Here is a 16393-nt window from a genome sequence, read left to right on the forward strand (position 1 = left end):
CAGTTTGGGGTTGTTTGTTGTGTTGGTTTTTTTTTTTTTTTAAATTGGTGAAGTCGATGGTTGTCTAAACACTACTCCATGATTTGTCTTACAGCAGTGTCTTGGTGTGCGTTGCTCTTTGTGTTCTCAGGCAGCTCTCTGAGGTTATCTTAGTCGTCTTATACTTCATAGCATGGCTGCTTTCATTGGGCACTGGAAGCAGAGTCACCAGTTCTTCCCAGTCCTTTCCTCTCTAGTTTCTCCTGGCTGCCCTGGTGGTGTCACGCTCATCTCGTGTGCATTCCACTGAGCTCCCCTGCCACCTTCTGACCTCATGTCTCTTCACATCCGCCCTCATGCAGCGTGGTTATATATTTTTCTTCAGATTTGGGTTTGTTGTCAGGGGTTTTTTTGGTGGGGTTTTTTTTTTCTGGACTTTAGGAGATTTTTCAACCCACATGTGAAACACCGATTGCTTGCACTAAGTCAATATGGCTGGCCAGGACAGGTGGTAGGTAATTTGTAATAGTGTTTCCTCTTTTTTTTTTTCCTTTTTTTCCTTTTTTTTTTAAAAAAAAAACATGCATTTCTAATAGTTCCTCTCTTTATTTTCCTTTTCAAAAAGATGCTGACTTCTCAGGTGAACAATTCGCAAGTTTTGTCTGGTATATTTTCGTGGCTTTTGCATGTACCATTTCTTCTGATAATGTGGATTAACTTGGGTATTTGTTTAGGGAGGCAATTTTCCATGTTGTTTCTTACTTTCTCTGATCTTTTTTTCACCTTGTCCGTACATCTTGCTTCAAAAATCTTTATTTTTGGGGTGATCCTGTCTTCCATTCAGTCATAAATACTTCTGTAGAGGTCATCTCTTCTTTTTTTTTTTTTCTTTTCCTGATTAACAAGAGTACTTAAAAACAGCTGCCCTTAGAGTTGACATTGAATGCTTTTATCTGTTTTAAAAGAAGAAATCAATCTTGAATTTGCCTCCCTAGGATTAAGCACGCTGCCTGTGTTTTACGCTGTTTGGGCCTTCATTTTTTCAGAACTGTTAAACGGTATGACGGGGCGCAATAAGATTGCATACAGAGTGTGCTCTGCATGGGGAAATTATTTTGTTAGACTTAACCATGGGGCGGCAGCGGTTCCCTCAGCGCCGGCAGCGCCTTGGAGGCGCTGCCGGCGCTGAGGGAACTGCCGCCGCCATTAGCGGCCGGGAACTACAACTCCCGTCGGCCCCCGCGCCCCGCCGCTTCCCGCCGAGCTAAGATGGCGGCCGCCAAGGAGCGTGTGGTTGGAGCGGCGCCGGCGGGTTACACGGGTGAGGAGGGGACGCGGGGCAACAGGGAGGGACCGGGGCGGCAGCGGCGTCTTTAACCGGGTGCGTCCTCCCCTCAGCTCTGGCGGTGAAGTTCGGGGAGAGGCAGCGCTCGCCGCACTATCTTTTGGTGAAGGAGCACCAGGTGCGGGAAGGGGCCGGCACCACGCACCCGCCTCGCCGCACCCTCTTCGTCCTCAACGTTCCCCCGTACTGCAGCCCGGTGAGTGGGGCTGGGGCGGCCCACGGGGCCGGGGGGGCGGGTTACGGGTCTCAGCGGCGCGGGTGGGAGCGGCTGGAGGCCGAGGGCATCACCCTCAGGAGCGTGGGGCCGCGGGCGAAGGAGCCTCCGGGTAGCTGTGGGCGGAGGGGGCTGGGGTGGCGCCGGAGAATCCCCCGGTAGCCTCGGTAGCGTGTGCGTGAGAGGGTGGGGAGAGGAATTACTCCTGCTTCACTCTACCGTTTGTTCTCTGTCATTTTCCACGCCAAGGACTCTCTGTCTAGGCTGTTCTCCCGCTGCGGGCAGGTCCAGTCTGTGGACGTCTGTGAGAAGCCAGGGCCGAGAGAGAAAAAAGAAAAACTCACATCCAAATTCTTCAACCGCAAAACTGTAACGGTAAAGACCTTGGGGAGAGGGGGAGTTACTGATGCTTTAGTGGTCAGAAAAGTTTGCAAGTACTGAATGGTAATATTTGGAACATGGCACTTAAGGACACAGTTCAGTGGTGGACTTGGTAGTGTTAGGCTTACAGTTGGACTTGATCTTAGAAGTCTTTTCCGACCTAAGTGGAAACCTCTTTACAATGAGGGTGGTGAGATGCTGGAACAGGCTGCCCAGAGAGGAGATGATGTGGAGGCCCCATCCCTGGAGACATTCAAGGCCAGGCTTGATGAGGCTCTGAGCAACCTGATCTAGTTGAAGATGTCCCTGCTGACTGCAGGGGGGCTGGACTAGATGACTTTTAAAGGTCCCTTCCAACCCAACACATTCTATGATTCTCTATGGGAAAACCATATAGGGGGGTTGGGCAATGTGATTACATATTTAAGTTTATGGTTTTTTCGGGTGTTTTTGCTATCCCACTGCGATTTGGTTTATTTCAGTTTTATTTGTACTGCAGCTCCTTGCTGTGTCACCAGTTTCCCTGGTGTAGCTGCCTGACCTGGGTATCTTTTTCTTTTAGGGATTTCAAGTAGCATACGTCGTGTTCAGGAAACCATCTGGTGTCCAGGCAGCCAAGGCCCTGTCACAGGAAGGTCCCTTGCTGATATCGACAGAGAGTCACCCTGTGAAAACCGGCATTAGCAGTAAGTCAGCCCTAGCTATCTTATAGGTAGTGCTGGGTGAAAAAACTATACCCCTTCCTCGCTGAATCCTACCCTGTGTGTCCCAGGATAATTCCCAGCACTTTGTACTGAGCCAGGAGATGTCTACTGTTTCATTGTCCTCATTTTATTATTCATAAGGGAGCAATCTTATTGTACTGGACATTGTAGACTCTGGTCCAGTGACCCTATGGGAGAACAGGATCACTTGGTACAATGGAAGGGCATTTTTTCCCAACATCTCTTCAGTATCACATAGATTCAGAGAAACTGGCTGCATCTTGCCCTCAAAATGGAATCACAGAATGGGAGGGGTTGGAAGGGACCTTCGGAGATCATCCTCTGCCAAAGCAGGTTCCCCTAGAGCAGGTTGGACAGGAATGCATCCAGGCGGGTTTTGAATATCTCCAGAGAAGGAGATTCCACAACCTCTCTGGGCAACCTCTTCCAGTGCCTTATCACCCTCAAAGTAAAGAAGTTTTTTATCATGTTGAGATGGAATTTCCAGTTTGTGCCCGTTTCCCCTTGTCTTTTCGCCAGGCACCACTGAAAAGAGTCTGGCCCCTTCCTCTTGACACCTGCCCTTTAGATATTTATAAGCAGTGATGAATCTACGCCTATTGATGAAGTCAGACTCAATAACAGGCACCAGGTGTCTGTTTAGATGATGGCACTTTGGATGTGGCCCCTTGGTGGGAATGTAGTCCTGAATGTTGCACCTCATGGGCTTAAGACTAGCCCACTCCTGCTTGGGAAAGTTGCAAGCTCCTCCCATTACTTAGTTTCCCATAGCTTTCTGGCTGTGGCCGGGGACACAAGTTGGTTGAGCTGTGGCAGTGGGGAGGATGAACAGAAATGGTAACAAGAGTGTGTCGTCCCCACAGCGGTTCTCTCTAGAACTGCCCAAGGGCATCACACTAGGGCTTGCTTCTAACAGAGGCTGCTGCTGACTTCTGCCCTCTCTGTCTCAGAGTGGATCGCCAACTACGCGGCCTCAGTTGTGAATCGGGAGGAGCTGAAGGCTGAGGTGGACACCTACATGCAAGACTATGACAAAAAGATAGCAGAGGTGAGGCCAGGCTGGGGAGGGAACCTAGCTAAGGAGTTTATTTGGGGAGGGGAAAGGAAAAGAGAGGATCTCTTGGTGCCCAGGCCTTGGTGGAAAGGGCAGAGGGAAACACAGTGGCAGTCAGGTGACTAAGAGTTGAATGCCTGCACCCTTTGTCCCACGTCTTCCTTCAAATCTTGTGCAGAAGCCAGAGCTGTAACTTTGCATGTGTGTAAGGGGGGCCGTGGGGGAGCCGTGCATTGGGTGAGCTGGCAGCTCATCTGCACTGAGGTGCCTCACCCTCCGGTCTTTACAGGAAGAAGCTAAAGCGGCCAAGGAGGAGGGCGTTCCAGACGAGGAGGGCTGGGTGAAGGTAACACGGAAGGGTCGGAAGCCCGGCCTGCCCCGGACGGAGGCTGCCAACCTGCGAGTGCTGGAGAAAGAGAAGCAGAAACGGGCCCGCAAAGAGCTGCTCAACTTCTATGCCTGGCAGCATCGCGAGACCAAGAGAGAGCGTGAGTGTCCCAGTCTCCTCCTACCCCTGCCGGTGTCTCTTGTCTCTCACACTGTGGCCCAAAGAACATCCTTTTTCCTTCGGTGGAGGCTAGGTCCAGCTGCAGGTGAACAGTTGGGTGGGTGGTTGTGCGAATGGCCTCTCCAGCTCTTGGGGGCTCCTTGCCTGTCCTAGCAAGGGCTGCTGGAATATTTCAAAGAGTGCACAGGTCGTGGCTTTCCAATAGATAGTTCTTCAGTCTGCACAAAGGCAGCAGTTGCAAGGGAAAACTAGCCTGTTTCCTCCCCAAGAGGGAGCTGCAGCACTGCTGGAGCTGAGTGCCAGAGCCCAGGCGCAAAAGGACCCGCTCTGGGATGCGTGTGTTTGTCAGTGTCGGGATTGAACCCCTCCTGGTGTGTGGAAGTGAAGCCCCTCAGGATAGGGAGATCTGCTGCTCTCCTGTGACCTGTCCTCCTTCTCTCTCTTCCAGACATTGCCCAGTTGAGGAAGAAATTTGAGGAGGACAAGCAGAGAATCGCGCTGATGCGAGCCCAGCGCAAGTTTCGGCCGTACTAAGCCATGCCGAGCTATTTCCTTGGATTCCTGTGCTGGAGAGGGCGGGAGAGGTGCCTATGGACTCCACGTGCCAAAGGATTTCAAGGAATTGAGGCAGCTTCAGGTTGTCCCTGCCCTTGGACCTGAAGTGGAAGATCCCAGCAACTGCCATTGGAGGGGGAGTTTCCTTCCCTGCAGGGGTATCCTCCTGCTCTCCCAGACATTGTCCAGCCCCGTGGCACCACTTCCCAGGGCGCTTGGGTCAAGGGGCTGAGCCACTTCCTGTGACAACCTCTATCTCCCTGCCACCTGAGGTCCTTCTAAAGCTGCGTGAGAGCTCAGACTGACCTAGCACAGCCTCTGCAGGGGCAGGGAATGGCTGAGGAACTGTAAATAAACTGCCGCTGTGTTCTCACAACGTGGGAATCTCTCTCTTTCTTCCCCTGTGGTCTGCTGTGGGGGACAGCTTCTTGTGTGCTGGGTTGGTGATTAAAGTCATGGCTTGGATGCCTGTGCTCCTTAGCACATATTATCTGGGGGTGAGTAAGAGGAGGAGGGAAGTTACCTTGGGAAATGCCCAACTGGGAAGTTCCCAGACCTGTTGTCACGAGCAAAGATCAATGGTGTGATACAGAGCCCTACCCCTTCCCTCGGTGTTTCCCTCTCAGCCAGGTGTTGAGGTGCCCAGTTTTCCAGCTGTGCATGGACTTCTACAGCCAGAGATGTAGGAACTTCGGCTGTTCTGCACCGTCACTAGAACAAGGTGAGACGGCCGCCTGGCTTTGCAGGGAGAAACCAGACTCTAGCCAAGGCCCATTCCCACTTAGCCTGTCACCAGCCCACAGGAGGCAGGTAAGGGTGGCAACAGGCACATCCAGGTGCGGGGCAATGCTTTCATACTGCCCATATAACGTTTCTGCAGCCTTGGACGTGGTGATTGTTCACCCTACTGCACTCTAATCAGAAAGTGGCTGCAAACCACCCACCCCCAGGCTTCTAGACATTTATTTTACATCCTGCAGCCTCAATACGGATGTGACCATGAACGTAAGGTGGAAACGCTGGTAAATTCCACAGAGCTGGGTTAAAATGGATCTACCCTCCCCTAGAAAATCCACTGCAAATGCAGTTTCCCTTGCATGGGGAGACTGCCAGGCCTGCTTGCTTTATTTGGCTTTTTGCATTAATTTAACTAGGAGGCAGATGGATCATTAATATGCCGTTATCTAGAGCAGAATGCATGTAAAAATCCCTGCCTCCTAAGACTGGTGTTTTATCTGCTTGGGTGAGCATCCCAAAAGAAAGGAGGTTCGTTCTCCTATACAGTCAAGAAGACAGACTTAACACTGGGAGATTAATCTTTATTTAGAAGGACAGAAATCATCTCTGCCAACTTTTCCATTATTAGTAGTTCTCCCAGCTGCTTCAGCAAGGGGATTAGTGACTCATTCCCTAGGAGTTCATTAAAATGGCCTTCTGTGCCCAGGTGAGCTCTTATTTAAGCTGACTTTTTAAACAAGCAGCAGCTCTCACAGTACAACAGAGACACTGAGGCCCTCTGAGCTCAGGCACCCGTGGAAGTAAGCAGAGAAGCAGAATGCTTTCCTGGTTTTTTTTCAGTAGGTCTAACCCTGGGAGGAGACTGGTTACACCATCCTCAGGGAGGAGGCGAGATGAGCCTCCTGCAATGCTACAGCTGGTGTTGCTGCTGCTCCTGCATTTCAGGGTGCAATTTAGGACCAAGCAAGGGGAAGGCCGCTCTGGGCCTCTTATCCCTGTACTCACAGAGCTGGGAGTGGAGGAAGGATTCCTTTTCACTTTGACAGCTGAGATATTTTGCTGAGCTCTCCTCCAGGGAACCCCTATCAGACCTGCTTCCACCCTGCAGTGAGCTAAGCTTACAGAAGGATATCACAAAACTGATGTTGGATGTGAGGCAGGAATGGTGACAATTCCTCCAGAGCCTGCTTTTTAGGTCCCTGTTCTCCTGGATTGCTGCAGCAGTGACCCTTCTTCCTAGAGCCTGGCTCTGGTGTTCTGCGCTGTCAGGAAGTTGCTGATGATGCCAGACACCACCTCGGGCTCGTTCAGGTGCACAAAATGACTCCCAGGTACCTCTACTAGCTGGATGTGCTGGAGGAAGAGGACACAAGAAGATGTGGACCAGGGAAGTGTTCCCTCAGGTAAGCTGTGCTTGTTGTGTGGCACTCGCGTGGTGGGGGTGAGGCAGGACAGGGATGAGAGGACTAGGGAAGAGCTGGGTCCAGAGGGCAGTACTGACTTGGGACTGGGGCAGCAGGGGTAAAGTTGGCTTCCCCTGGTGTGAGGGCTGTACCATTGAGGACAGATCACCTAGTGGGGGTGTCCACCAAGGTGAGCTGCTTCCCAGATGCTGCTCTCAGGTTGGTGGCACGTAGAGTGGAGATGCAAGGATGGAGTTTGCTCTCACCTCTTTGAGGGTAGACTCAAATGCCTCCCTTAGGGCTTTCACAAAGTGATTTCTGCTGTGTAGCTTGTGCGGTACCAAGAGTCCATCTTGTGCTCTGAAAAGCAACAGCAAGGCTCAGTACAGCACACGGTATGACTTTGTCTTTGCTGCTGTCCTGGGCAGAAGCAGTGTCCCCAAAACAGTGGGGGGACAGACCCAACTGCTCTTTCCAGGCTGCTCATAAACAGCAGGGTTACAGGGTCATAGGTGGTACCCAGAGGAGCATCTCACAGCTTGGCCAAACAGCCATTTTGTATCAAACTATCTGTTTAAAATCTTGGGTGACTGCCTAGTAATATCAGAGTGAAGACAAGTTAAATATTATCCCCCCAAGGTGTCTCCTTAATTGGTCAGAGTACATCACTCCCTGCACCCACCCTGTCCTTTGGTCTTAACTTTTTCCAGCCAGCCAGCTTCTGCATCTCCCCTCTGTCCCTCTCCCCACTCCATGCTGGCCAGGGGCTCCAGGAGGTGGAGGCTGCCATGGTTTCAGCTGTTTGCTCAGGTGAGAGGCTTCAGGGTCTGGAGAAGGGGGCAGGCTGGGTTGCTGTGACTGGGGGAAGAGCCAGGCCAGAAGGAAAGCAAGAGGGTGCAGTGCTGGGGAGGGCTGTGCGTTTGCCAGGATGGTCCCTCGCTGCAGTGCCAAGGGACAAAAAGTCGTGGGACAGCAGCGTGGGGAGGACAGGGCAGTTGGGCATTTCCTCAGACAGCCTTGCACCAGGGAGGCATAGCCCAAAAATGCAGTGCCAAGCCGGGAGGAGGATGTGCCAGTGGCTCTCCGCCTGCTCCAGGAGCCTGCCCAGCCCAGGGCAGTGGTGGGGAACGGGGAAATGCTTTTCACATGTGCTGCAGGGAGGCAGTGAGGGTTGGTTTGGCTTGTGCCTCACTCACACAATGATGAGAACACGGTCCTGAATCTTCTGCAGGAGCTTCACGCACTGCTCCACTGTGAAGGACTCTCGACTCTGCTGCAGGTGCAAAGACAGAGAGAGCGCCAAAGGTCAGAGACAGCAGCTGGGGGCAGAGGGTGTCCCTGACCCCTGTCACACTAGTTGCTCTGAAGGCAGAAGCGTCTGTGGCCCCGAAGCTGCCGAGCTGGGACATGACAGGCGGCCAGGCTGTGCACAAGAGTAGCTGGCTCCGCAAAGCCTCCTTCTGTCCAGCTGCGTTTCAGGGCTGCCAACAAGGCTGCCTGCTGGGATGCAGCACATATGGGAATGATCTCATAGCAGAGAAAAGCTTTAAAAATCCTCTTACTAAAAAGGAGACAGTACGCTACTCTGGCTTTCATAGTCTGGCAGTAGCACAGGTAGAGGAGGCCCTACTTGCTCAAAACTGGCACAGAGCTATAAAAATATCAAACACAAGAACTTTGCTCCACACTCCCCTTCTTATGCTGAGTGACCTGACGAAGAAGCAGACCTAAAGCATCCATCCACCTACTGCCTGAAGAGTTATAATGGCAGGAAAATGTGTCCAGGAGGCCCTGGGGCAGAGGAACTGCTAAAAAAAAAATCTGTAACATTTTCCAGTGACTCTGTAAGCTGAGTCAGTTAATGATCAAGTGCAGGCTCTTTTAACAGCAACATTCAAAAGAGATGTGGGAATTAGGGAAGCAGAAAGTAAACAGTGGGGTGGAAGCAGGGCCTGGGCTCAGTGAGTGGGCCTCCAGTATCTCTTGAGTTCTCTGGGCTCAGAAGTTCTCTGGGCAGGGGGCACATCAGAAGAGCAATGCTCACCGTACGGGCTCTCATGTCTCTGTTATACACCAGCCCTGGAATGAAAAAAATAAGAGAAGGTTTTCATGTCTCACAGGAGCAGGAGTTGCTCTCCTTCTCCTCACCTTTGGGGTCTGCCCAAGACTTCATGAGATGAGAGGAATAGGATTAATTCAGATTTTTCCCTTTTTTTGATTTCTTCAGCCATGAAGATTTTGATTTCTTCTGCCTCCAGACCTAATTAATCCCATTCAAGATGCATAAACTTGTAGCTAGAGCACCCTGTACCCTGTGGAAGACAATGGCTGTTGGCACCGCTCCCTTCCCACACCCAGCCTTGGCCCAGCACTGTGACGAGCCCTGTCTCCAAGCAGCCCCTTACCAGCGGGTGTCTCAGTTGCTCCTCGCTGCAGTAGGATTGCCCCACCCTCTGCTGTCAGATGTCTGTTTGCTTCTAAAAGCCTGGGGGAGACATGGCAGAGAGATTGTTCTGCTGGAAAAGGGAGGAAGCGAAGTGAAAATGGCATGACAAGGTGACAGGGAGCTCTCAGGCTGCTTCAGAAAAGAGCAGGAAGAAGCAGCAGCTTCTGGCAGCAGAAGCGAAAGGTCTTGCTGAAATTCCAGAGAAGGATTTGAAAGGGAAGTACAGGGACAGTTTGCCCTTCTGGTCCAAGCAGCTGTAACTCTGTTGAAGGTGACGGTAGACAGCAAAATAAGAGGACAGATGGGAACCCACCTCTGCAATGCTGCTTCGGGGCTATGCGCTTTGGGAGTTTGCTGCTTTGCCTCTAAACTTAGTAATCTGTCGATCACCATCCGTTTTGATTTCAGCCATGCCTCAGTGTCCTGAAACAAAAAGAGGCAAGGAACAGGAGTAACCTCTCTTCTGAATCGTTTTACACCTTATCAGAGGGTAGAAGAGGGTATTTTACCATTCAGCATCCCTCAGAAGCAGTTACGGATGTCATGTTAAAAATGCCCAGTTCTGAAGAAAAGGGAACAGCAATACTTAAAAAGCAAGGTAGGAACAGAATCATAGAATCCTGAAGGGACCTTAAGATCATCTTGTTCCAACCCCCCTGCTCTTGGCAGGGACACCTTCCACTAGATCAGGTTGCTCAGCCTTATCCAGCCTGGTCTTTGAATACTTACAAGGATGAGGCATCCACAACTTCTCTGGGCAACTCACAGTAACAGAAAGCTAAGCACTGCTGTAAAGAACTTACTAACTTTTTACCCCTACAATTCTTTCTACCTCACTTTTGAGTTGAGGACAACTGTCCAAAAGAACAAGGGAAATCTGGTATCTTTTGTCTCTCTGACGCTGGGCTTCTGTCCTACTTCTGCCAACCAAAGCCCCAGGATCTGGTAGCGATGATGGCAGGTTGGATATGTAGCTTTGTGTCCTGTCAGAAACAGAAAAAGAAATCCACCAGCCTGGCACCCAGGTCACCCAACAAGCTGTGGGTAAAAGGACAACCTTAGCTGGCAGTTGCTTGGACAGAAGTTCCAGTTCCCTTTGTATAAGGGCCTGCCACAGACAAGTGAATTCAGGTGCTAAGGGACTGCAGGATGCGAAGCACTACCAAGTGTCCCCCAAGGGCCACCCTAAGTAGGGACCTCAGTCCACGCAACAACGAGCAGATCTGTGTCTGCCAAAAGGAAGAGCACTGAGACTTGTCTGACCCGCCAGAAACTGGTCACATCAGTGCTTTCTCTGAACGAATGAAGGAAAGAAAAAAACCACTTATTCTTTATTTTGAAAAGGGAGGGGAAGGACACATGAAATCTAACCTCTGGAGCTAGCAGAAAGCCAAGATTTTCCAGCAGGATCAGCTTGTCCACCATCTCAGGATAAAGGAAACAGAACTGAGGAGAGATGAAACAATATGAGAAAGAGAAAAGCTGAGCATTGAGTGATGTTTTCATCCTGCTACACTGGAGAGGGGGGCAGGGCAGGGCCTCTCCTCCCCTGAGATCCAAGTCCCTAACAGTCTGTCCCTTCATTCCTCTCACATTTGTTGTTCCAGCTGCAGAAATCACAAACCCCCAAGAAGAAAAGATGCTTTACTCACCATTCCTGCTACAGCCCCACCTGCAAAGGGAAGAAGTGTGCTCAGTTATGCACTGGACATCCCTCAGTCACAGAAACTCCCCCACAGCAGGAGCTGCCTTAGAAGCACAAATGCATGCTGTACCAAGGGACAAAGACCCAGCTACAGAGTAAAGCTTTTTCAGCAGGCAGAGAGCAGGGCTATTGGCCAGCTGGACTCCTCATCCTGCGCCTCCCTATCTCCCTTTCAGACAGCGAAGACCAGGGAGGAGTTACTAGTTAAAACAGTACAGTGTGCAGGTACTGAGCTGTGGCCACAGCGGGCCTGGGGAGCAAAACCCACATCGTGGCAAAGCATCCCATGCATAAAGGGATAGCGCCTGGAGTCTGGTTCCCTCAGCAAGCTCCATGACCCACCGGGAAAGGCCCTGCTCTCCCCAGGCTTTGTGACCTTTTGGGGACTAGGCAGGAAGGCCTGCTGCAAGTTCTCCTGCTGCAGACCACCCCTCTTTGCCCATCACTGTTTCTTCCTGGTGGTGGGGGAAAGGCCCACAGCAAGAGTTACCACTGTTTGTACTACAGGGTCGTGAAAGCAGAGACATTTCAAAAAAGGGCACAGATTTTTTTATCATTCACGCAGGAACCTGGTACTTGACACAATATAATAAATATTCCAACCCAGCTCCCAGCAGCGTGTCTTGTAAGTTAATTATCTACTCCTATTTTCAGAATCTCACAGCTTACAAGGACAAGAGTCACTTACCCATACTGTGACCCATCAGGGTGAACCGTCTCCACTGCAAGGCTAAGTGGCAACAGACAAAAACAGACAGTGCTGCATTAGAAACCACAGCAGCAGCATCTTTCTGCTTCTCCACCAACATGCGCCCCCTCTCCCAGGAGGGCTTTTGCACTGCTTAATTTACTTTCTAATCCAGAAACAAGGTGGATAAGTACACCAGTTTTAAAGAAAAAGAGCATCCACCACCTCACATCCTTGGTAGTTAAGTCACGCAGCTCTGAAGCTCTCTCTGTATTGCAAACTACAGCAAATTCCCATTCATTGCCAAACACAAGACTGGCAAGAAGCAGAGGAGCCTGACCGGGCAGCATCTGCTGGAAGAGAGAGACCTTGACAGAGCATCCTGCTGCAAGGCATTTCATAAGAGCCATGAGGACACAGAGCCACGTCCACTGCCTTCAGGAAAGTATGATTATTACAAGTGAAAGCTCTCCGCAACATTTAGTGCATCAGGCTCTTCAGTCCATTTTTAGGGCACTCTGAAATGCTTATGGGAAAATACTGCTTCATCAGTGCTACCCATCTGAAATATACTTCACTGAAAGATGTATTTTACTCTCTGGCACGTCAAAGAACTTCTAGAGGCTTTTATATACTGAATGAGGGATGCAAAACTGCACCTGCCACAGCCTTCGCCAAGATCAGCATACGGATGGACAGTTAGTTCAGGAGTTATTAGGAGCCCAAGAAACCTTGGCATTCAGACTTCTTTGTGTGAAACTAAAGCAAACAGCAAGCTGTCATGAGGGAGAACCAGAAGAATCTCCCACTTACACCTAACACTGGTTAGAGGTCACTGCCTGCTTACAAAACGTCAAGTCTGGCAGAACTATTGAGTTGCATCCACCATTTTGCCACTACTGCTTTTTAGCATAGAAACACTTGCTTCCCAGGGCTTCCTGTTTCTTCCTCTCACAAAATAGTGAGAAAGAGGGATGTTTATTCAGCCTACGGTCACAAAGCACCAGCTAACATCAGGCTGGGGAGAAGCAGAGGGAACTGACCCCTCTCCTGGCAGTAAATACTGCCTGCTTCTTCCAAGGAGCAATATAGCAGCCCCTGCACAAATATCCCCTCAAGGGTTCCTTCAACTACCCACCTGCTGCCACCCGGCGCACATCAGTCACGTAATCTAGAAAATGGTAGGGGGAGCCTGCAGGTCGGTGGGATGACAAGCCATGGCCAGAAAAATCCATTGCCACGTAATAGCAATCTGAAAGGGAGAGAGTATCAGATACGCAGCCCTGCAACGCAACCAGAATCAACCTGATGAGCCAGGCCTACCTCTGGGGAGCAGTGGAATGAGTTTGTCAAAGGTGTTGGCGTTGTCCAGCCAGCCATGCAAGCACAGCACAGGGTGTCCATCTGAGGGTCCCCAGGCCTTGGCTGCCACGTGGCCCCAGGGCACAGGGAACTTCAACTCTGAGAACATGCCCAAAATAAAGTGCTCACAAGTGATGTCCCTGGAGAGCCACGTGCTCGGAGTAGGTCCCAGGGATCTTGTTAATGGCCCAGAGCTCTGAAAAGAGTAATACAGGTCTTTAGTAACTCACCAGCCTCCTGTGGTCTTAATTAGCAGCTTGCTGATTTATAGCTCCCCATTCAACATCCCAAGCTGCCATCCCTGCCTGCCTGTTTGGGGAATCCTTCTCCCAGCACGTACTAGCGAAGCTCCTAGGAAGAAACAAGCTTTCCCTACGCAGGAGGAGAAAGCCTCCTCTCTGTGTCTCCGCAGCAGCTGCAATCCGACCAGCAGGCGCAGATCTGACAAGAGGGAACCATGCAGAATTCCCCCAGCTAGCTGCAGTAAGCCAGACACCTGTCCTGGACCAAAAAGACTATTTTGAGAATAAGGATGCTGCCTCCACTATCAGACTGTTACCACCTTCTCCTCTTTTACCTTGGTGCTTCTCCTCTTTCACACCACCAGTCGGCACCTTTGAGAGAGCAGCTGGCTACATGCCACACAGCAGGTCACTGCTGTCACCCTTCCGTGCACCCCTCAGGGACAGGGACCCTGCATGGGATACAGGTCCATAACCTGCTGCCCCACCTCCAGCCTGTCTCATCCCTGCCAATCTCCCTGGCAATCACTGAGCTTACGTATGACCTTTAGTCAAGCCCAGGCTCCCGAGTGAACCCCCCAGTACTACCCAGCCTTTGGGGATCTTCCAGGGATGGTCTGAATATCTCCCCTTTACCCCCAAGCCCCTCTGACCCCTGGGGCCCCTCACGGGCAGCCCAACTATTCCCAGCTCTCTCATGCCATATCCCCTTCCCAATGACTTGTCTCGGGTCTCTGCTCCCTTAAATATCCCCCTGAGACCCCACAGCAATTAAATCACTCTACAGCAAGTCCCTCCTGAGCCCATACCTCTGTAAGGTGTGAGGACAGCGGGGGTGGGCTGAGAGGAAAGGCTGCTGTCAGGGCCCTGAGAGCACTTAAAGGCCCTAATGGTCCCACTCAGCCACACCTGGGGCCTCCCCTACATCTTTCCCTCCTGCCCATGAGCCTATTTAAGCTCAGCCCAGGACCAGGTGTGTTGCTCTCCATCAGCGATGCCATAACCTTGGGGATCATGTGCCTGGCTGCCGACCTCACTCTGTCTGTCCCTGGCTGCCCTCACCGGGCCTGATCCTGGCAACCCTGCACTGACTTCCTGGCGTGACCATGGACCTGCCCCTTCCTCACGGACCTGCCTGACGACCTGGGCTCCCGGCAGAGCCTGTTTGCCCTCCCTGGGCCCGCCATGCCAGGGCACAGTGGGGCTCCGGCCCCGGGGGTACCCTCCCGGTTCCGGGGTGGGGGCCCCCTCGGGCAGGCAGAAAGGGCCGCTGCACCCGGGTCTTCCGCCTCAGGGCGCGCTGGGACACCTGCTCCCGGCCCCGGAGGAGGGTTTGCCCGGGGACCGACCCTTGTCCGGCGACGAGAGCGGCCCACGGAGGGCCGCGGCCGCCCCGGCCCTGCTCCCCGCGCTGCCCGCACGCCGCGCCCCGGCCCCCTCCTACCGCTCTGTCTGGCCGGGACGGCAGAGCAAGGCCGCAGCAGGAGGACGCTGCCCGGCGGCGGGGCGGGCCGGGCCGGCTGCACCGCCCTGCTCCCCGCCTCCCGGGGCGCCCCGGGCCTCCGCCTCCTGCCGCTCCGCCGGCCCGGGGCTGCCACGGCCCGAGGGAGGCGATGGGGGGGAGCGGGGGGCGTGATGCCGCCATCTTTGTCTTCCCTCAGCACCTCACGGCTCCGGGGGTCCAGCTGGGAAACGGGGTGGCGGGCGGGTGGTGGCACGGCAGCGCGGCCTCCCCCCTGCCTGGCGACGACTTGACGGTTCCCCACCATTCCCCACCCTTGGCCCTGCAGCGAGGGACCATCCTGGCAAACGCACAGCCCTCCACAGCACCGCTCCCTCTTGCTTTCCTCCTGGCCTGGCTCTTCCCCCAGTCACAGCAACCCAGCCTGCCCCCTTCTCCAGACCCTGAAGCCTCTCACCTGAGCAAACAGGTAAAACCATGGCAGCCTCCACCTCTTCCAGCTGGTCCTGGAGCCTTTGGTCCGACCCAGCTCTTGCAAGCTCTCCTCTGGGTGCCTGGGGCAGGGAGAAGCTGTGGGGAGGTAGCCAGTGGCTTGTGCAGAGCCCCACAAGCTGTTAGGATGGGTGGACGGTTCTGTCAGTCCTTCTCTGCACGGCGCCTGTGTTCAGATGGGGCTCTGTAAGAGTAAAGAGGAGTTAATGATGTCCATGGGGTCTGAAGCTGTGATCATCCTGCTGGGCATGATGGGGACCTGTGAGGAGTCGCAGTCATGGAGGTACGGCTGTGTCCCTGTCTACCTCCAGAAGACACACTACTGATAATGGAAACCGCCTGCACTGCAGCATCACAGTGTGAGATGTTTTAACTGTGACCCAGGAGCATCGCAGCGACATCAAACAGGCTCAGTGCTTGACACCAGTGCTGAACTTCTGTCGCTCTCTGATGGAGAAACTCTTCTGAACTCCAGCACTTGCTGGAATCGCGTTGCTCCAGGGGCGAAAGTCACTCTCCCATACTGTGACCCATTGCAGTGAACTGACTCTACTGCGGGGCCAAGCTGCAGCAGTAGACAGCACTGCGGCAGGCAGCACTGCCTCAGTCGCTCCACTCCTCCTCTGCAAAAACAGACCCCTCTCAGCCAGAGAGGTTTCTACACAGTTTTCCTTGTTAGTTGCCCAGAAAGGGGGTGGCTGTATAGACTAGGCTTCGAGAAAGTCAATGCCTGGGTGCTTGCTGGTGCCTCGCATTCCCTCCAGCAGTCAGGGTATACCAGGCCTAATGCAGACCACAACCATTCCCCTTCAGTCAAGGACTCAGCAGTCAGAGGAAGCAAAGTCAAACGTTGCTGCAAGCAGTGGGACGCCTTGCTGGAACAGTTGGAGAGAACAGAATGAATGTCTGTTCTTAGGGAGTCATTTTTATATTGGTAATTGAAAACTCTCTGCTCAGTTCAGCACATCAGTCTCCTAAATTACACAATACATTTTCAGAACAGCCTGCAAGCTTGAAAGAAACCAGCGTAGAAGCTTATAGCCCCGTTTCTCCTGCCTAGTTCAAACTCATCCTGGCAAGATAGTCTCTGCACC

The 16393-nt window shown here is 52.6% G+C and overlaps 2 protein-coding genes across 5 annotated transcripts; one reads left to right on the plus strand and one right to left on the minus strand.

Moving 5' to 3' along the window:
- The first annotated feature begins 1182 nt into the window (after nucleotides 1–1182).
- On the plus strand, nucleotides 1183–5137 carry RRP7A (ribosomal RNA processing 7 homolog A). The gene is made up of 7 exons (XM_074577515.1): nucleotides 1183–1300; nucleotides 1378–1520; nucleotides 1788–1913; nucleotides 2482–2605; nucleotides 3595–3692; nucleotides 3988–4186; nucleotides 4655–5137. Exons 1-7 carry the CDS (start codon nucleotides 1249–1251, stop codon nucleotides 4738–4740), a joined length of 828 nt encoding a protein of 275 aa, XP_074433616.1. The 5' UTR covers nucleotides 1183–1248; the 3' UTR covers nucleotides 4741–5137.
- Nucleotides 5138–5836: 699 nt separating this feature from the next.
- Nucleotides 5837–14884, minus strand: SERHL2 (serine hydrolase like 2). 4 transcript variants are annotated; one of them, XM_074577529.1, is made up of 12 exons: nucleotides 14790–14884; nucleotides 13065–13299; nucleotides 12880–12993; nucleotides 11742–11783; nucleotides 11001–11020; nucleotides 10720–10794; nucleotides 9662–9771; nucleotides 9308–9387; nucleotides 8947–8981; nucleotides 8099–8175; nucleotides 7169–7262; nucleotides 5839–6852 (listed from the first exon to the last, which is right to left on the minus strand). In XM_074577529.1, the coding sequence occupies exons 2-12, from the start codon at nucleotides 13210–13212 to the stop codon at nucleotides 6736–6738; spliced, it is 912 nt and encodes a 303-aa protein (XP_074433630.1). In that variant the 5' UTR covers nucleotides 13213–13299; nucleotides 14790–14884; the 3' UTR covers nucleotides 5839–6735. The 4 variants fall into 4 exon arrangements, with proteins under 4 accessions (XP_074433654.1, XP_074433630.1, XP_074433638.1 ...); XM_074577537.1 differs by having other exon boundaries at nucleotides 14477–14797; XM_074577543.1 differs by having other exon boundaries at nucleotides 14155–14797.
- Nucleotides 14885–16393: the final 1509 nt, after the last annotated feature.

This window comes from Larus michahellis, chromosome 1, assembly GCF_964199755.1.
Source record: "Larus michahellis chromosome 1, bLarMic1.1, whole genome shotgun sequence".
Classification (NCBI taxonomy): Eukaryota; Metazoa; Chordata; class Aves; order Charadriiformes; family Laridae; genus Larus; species Larus michahellis.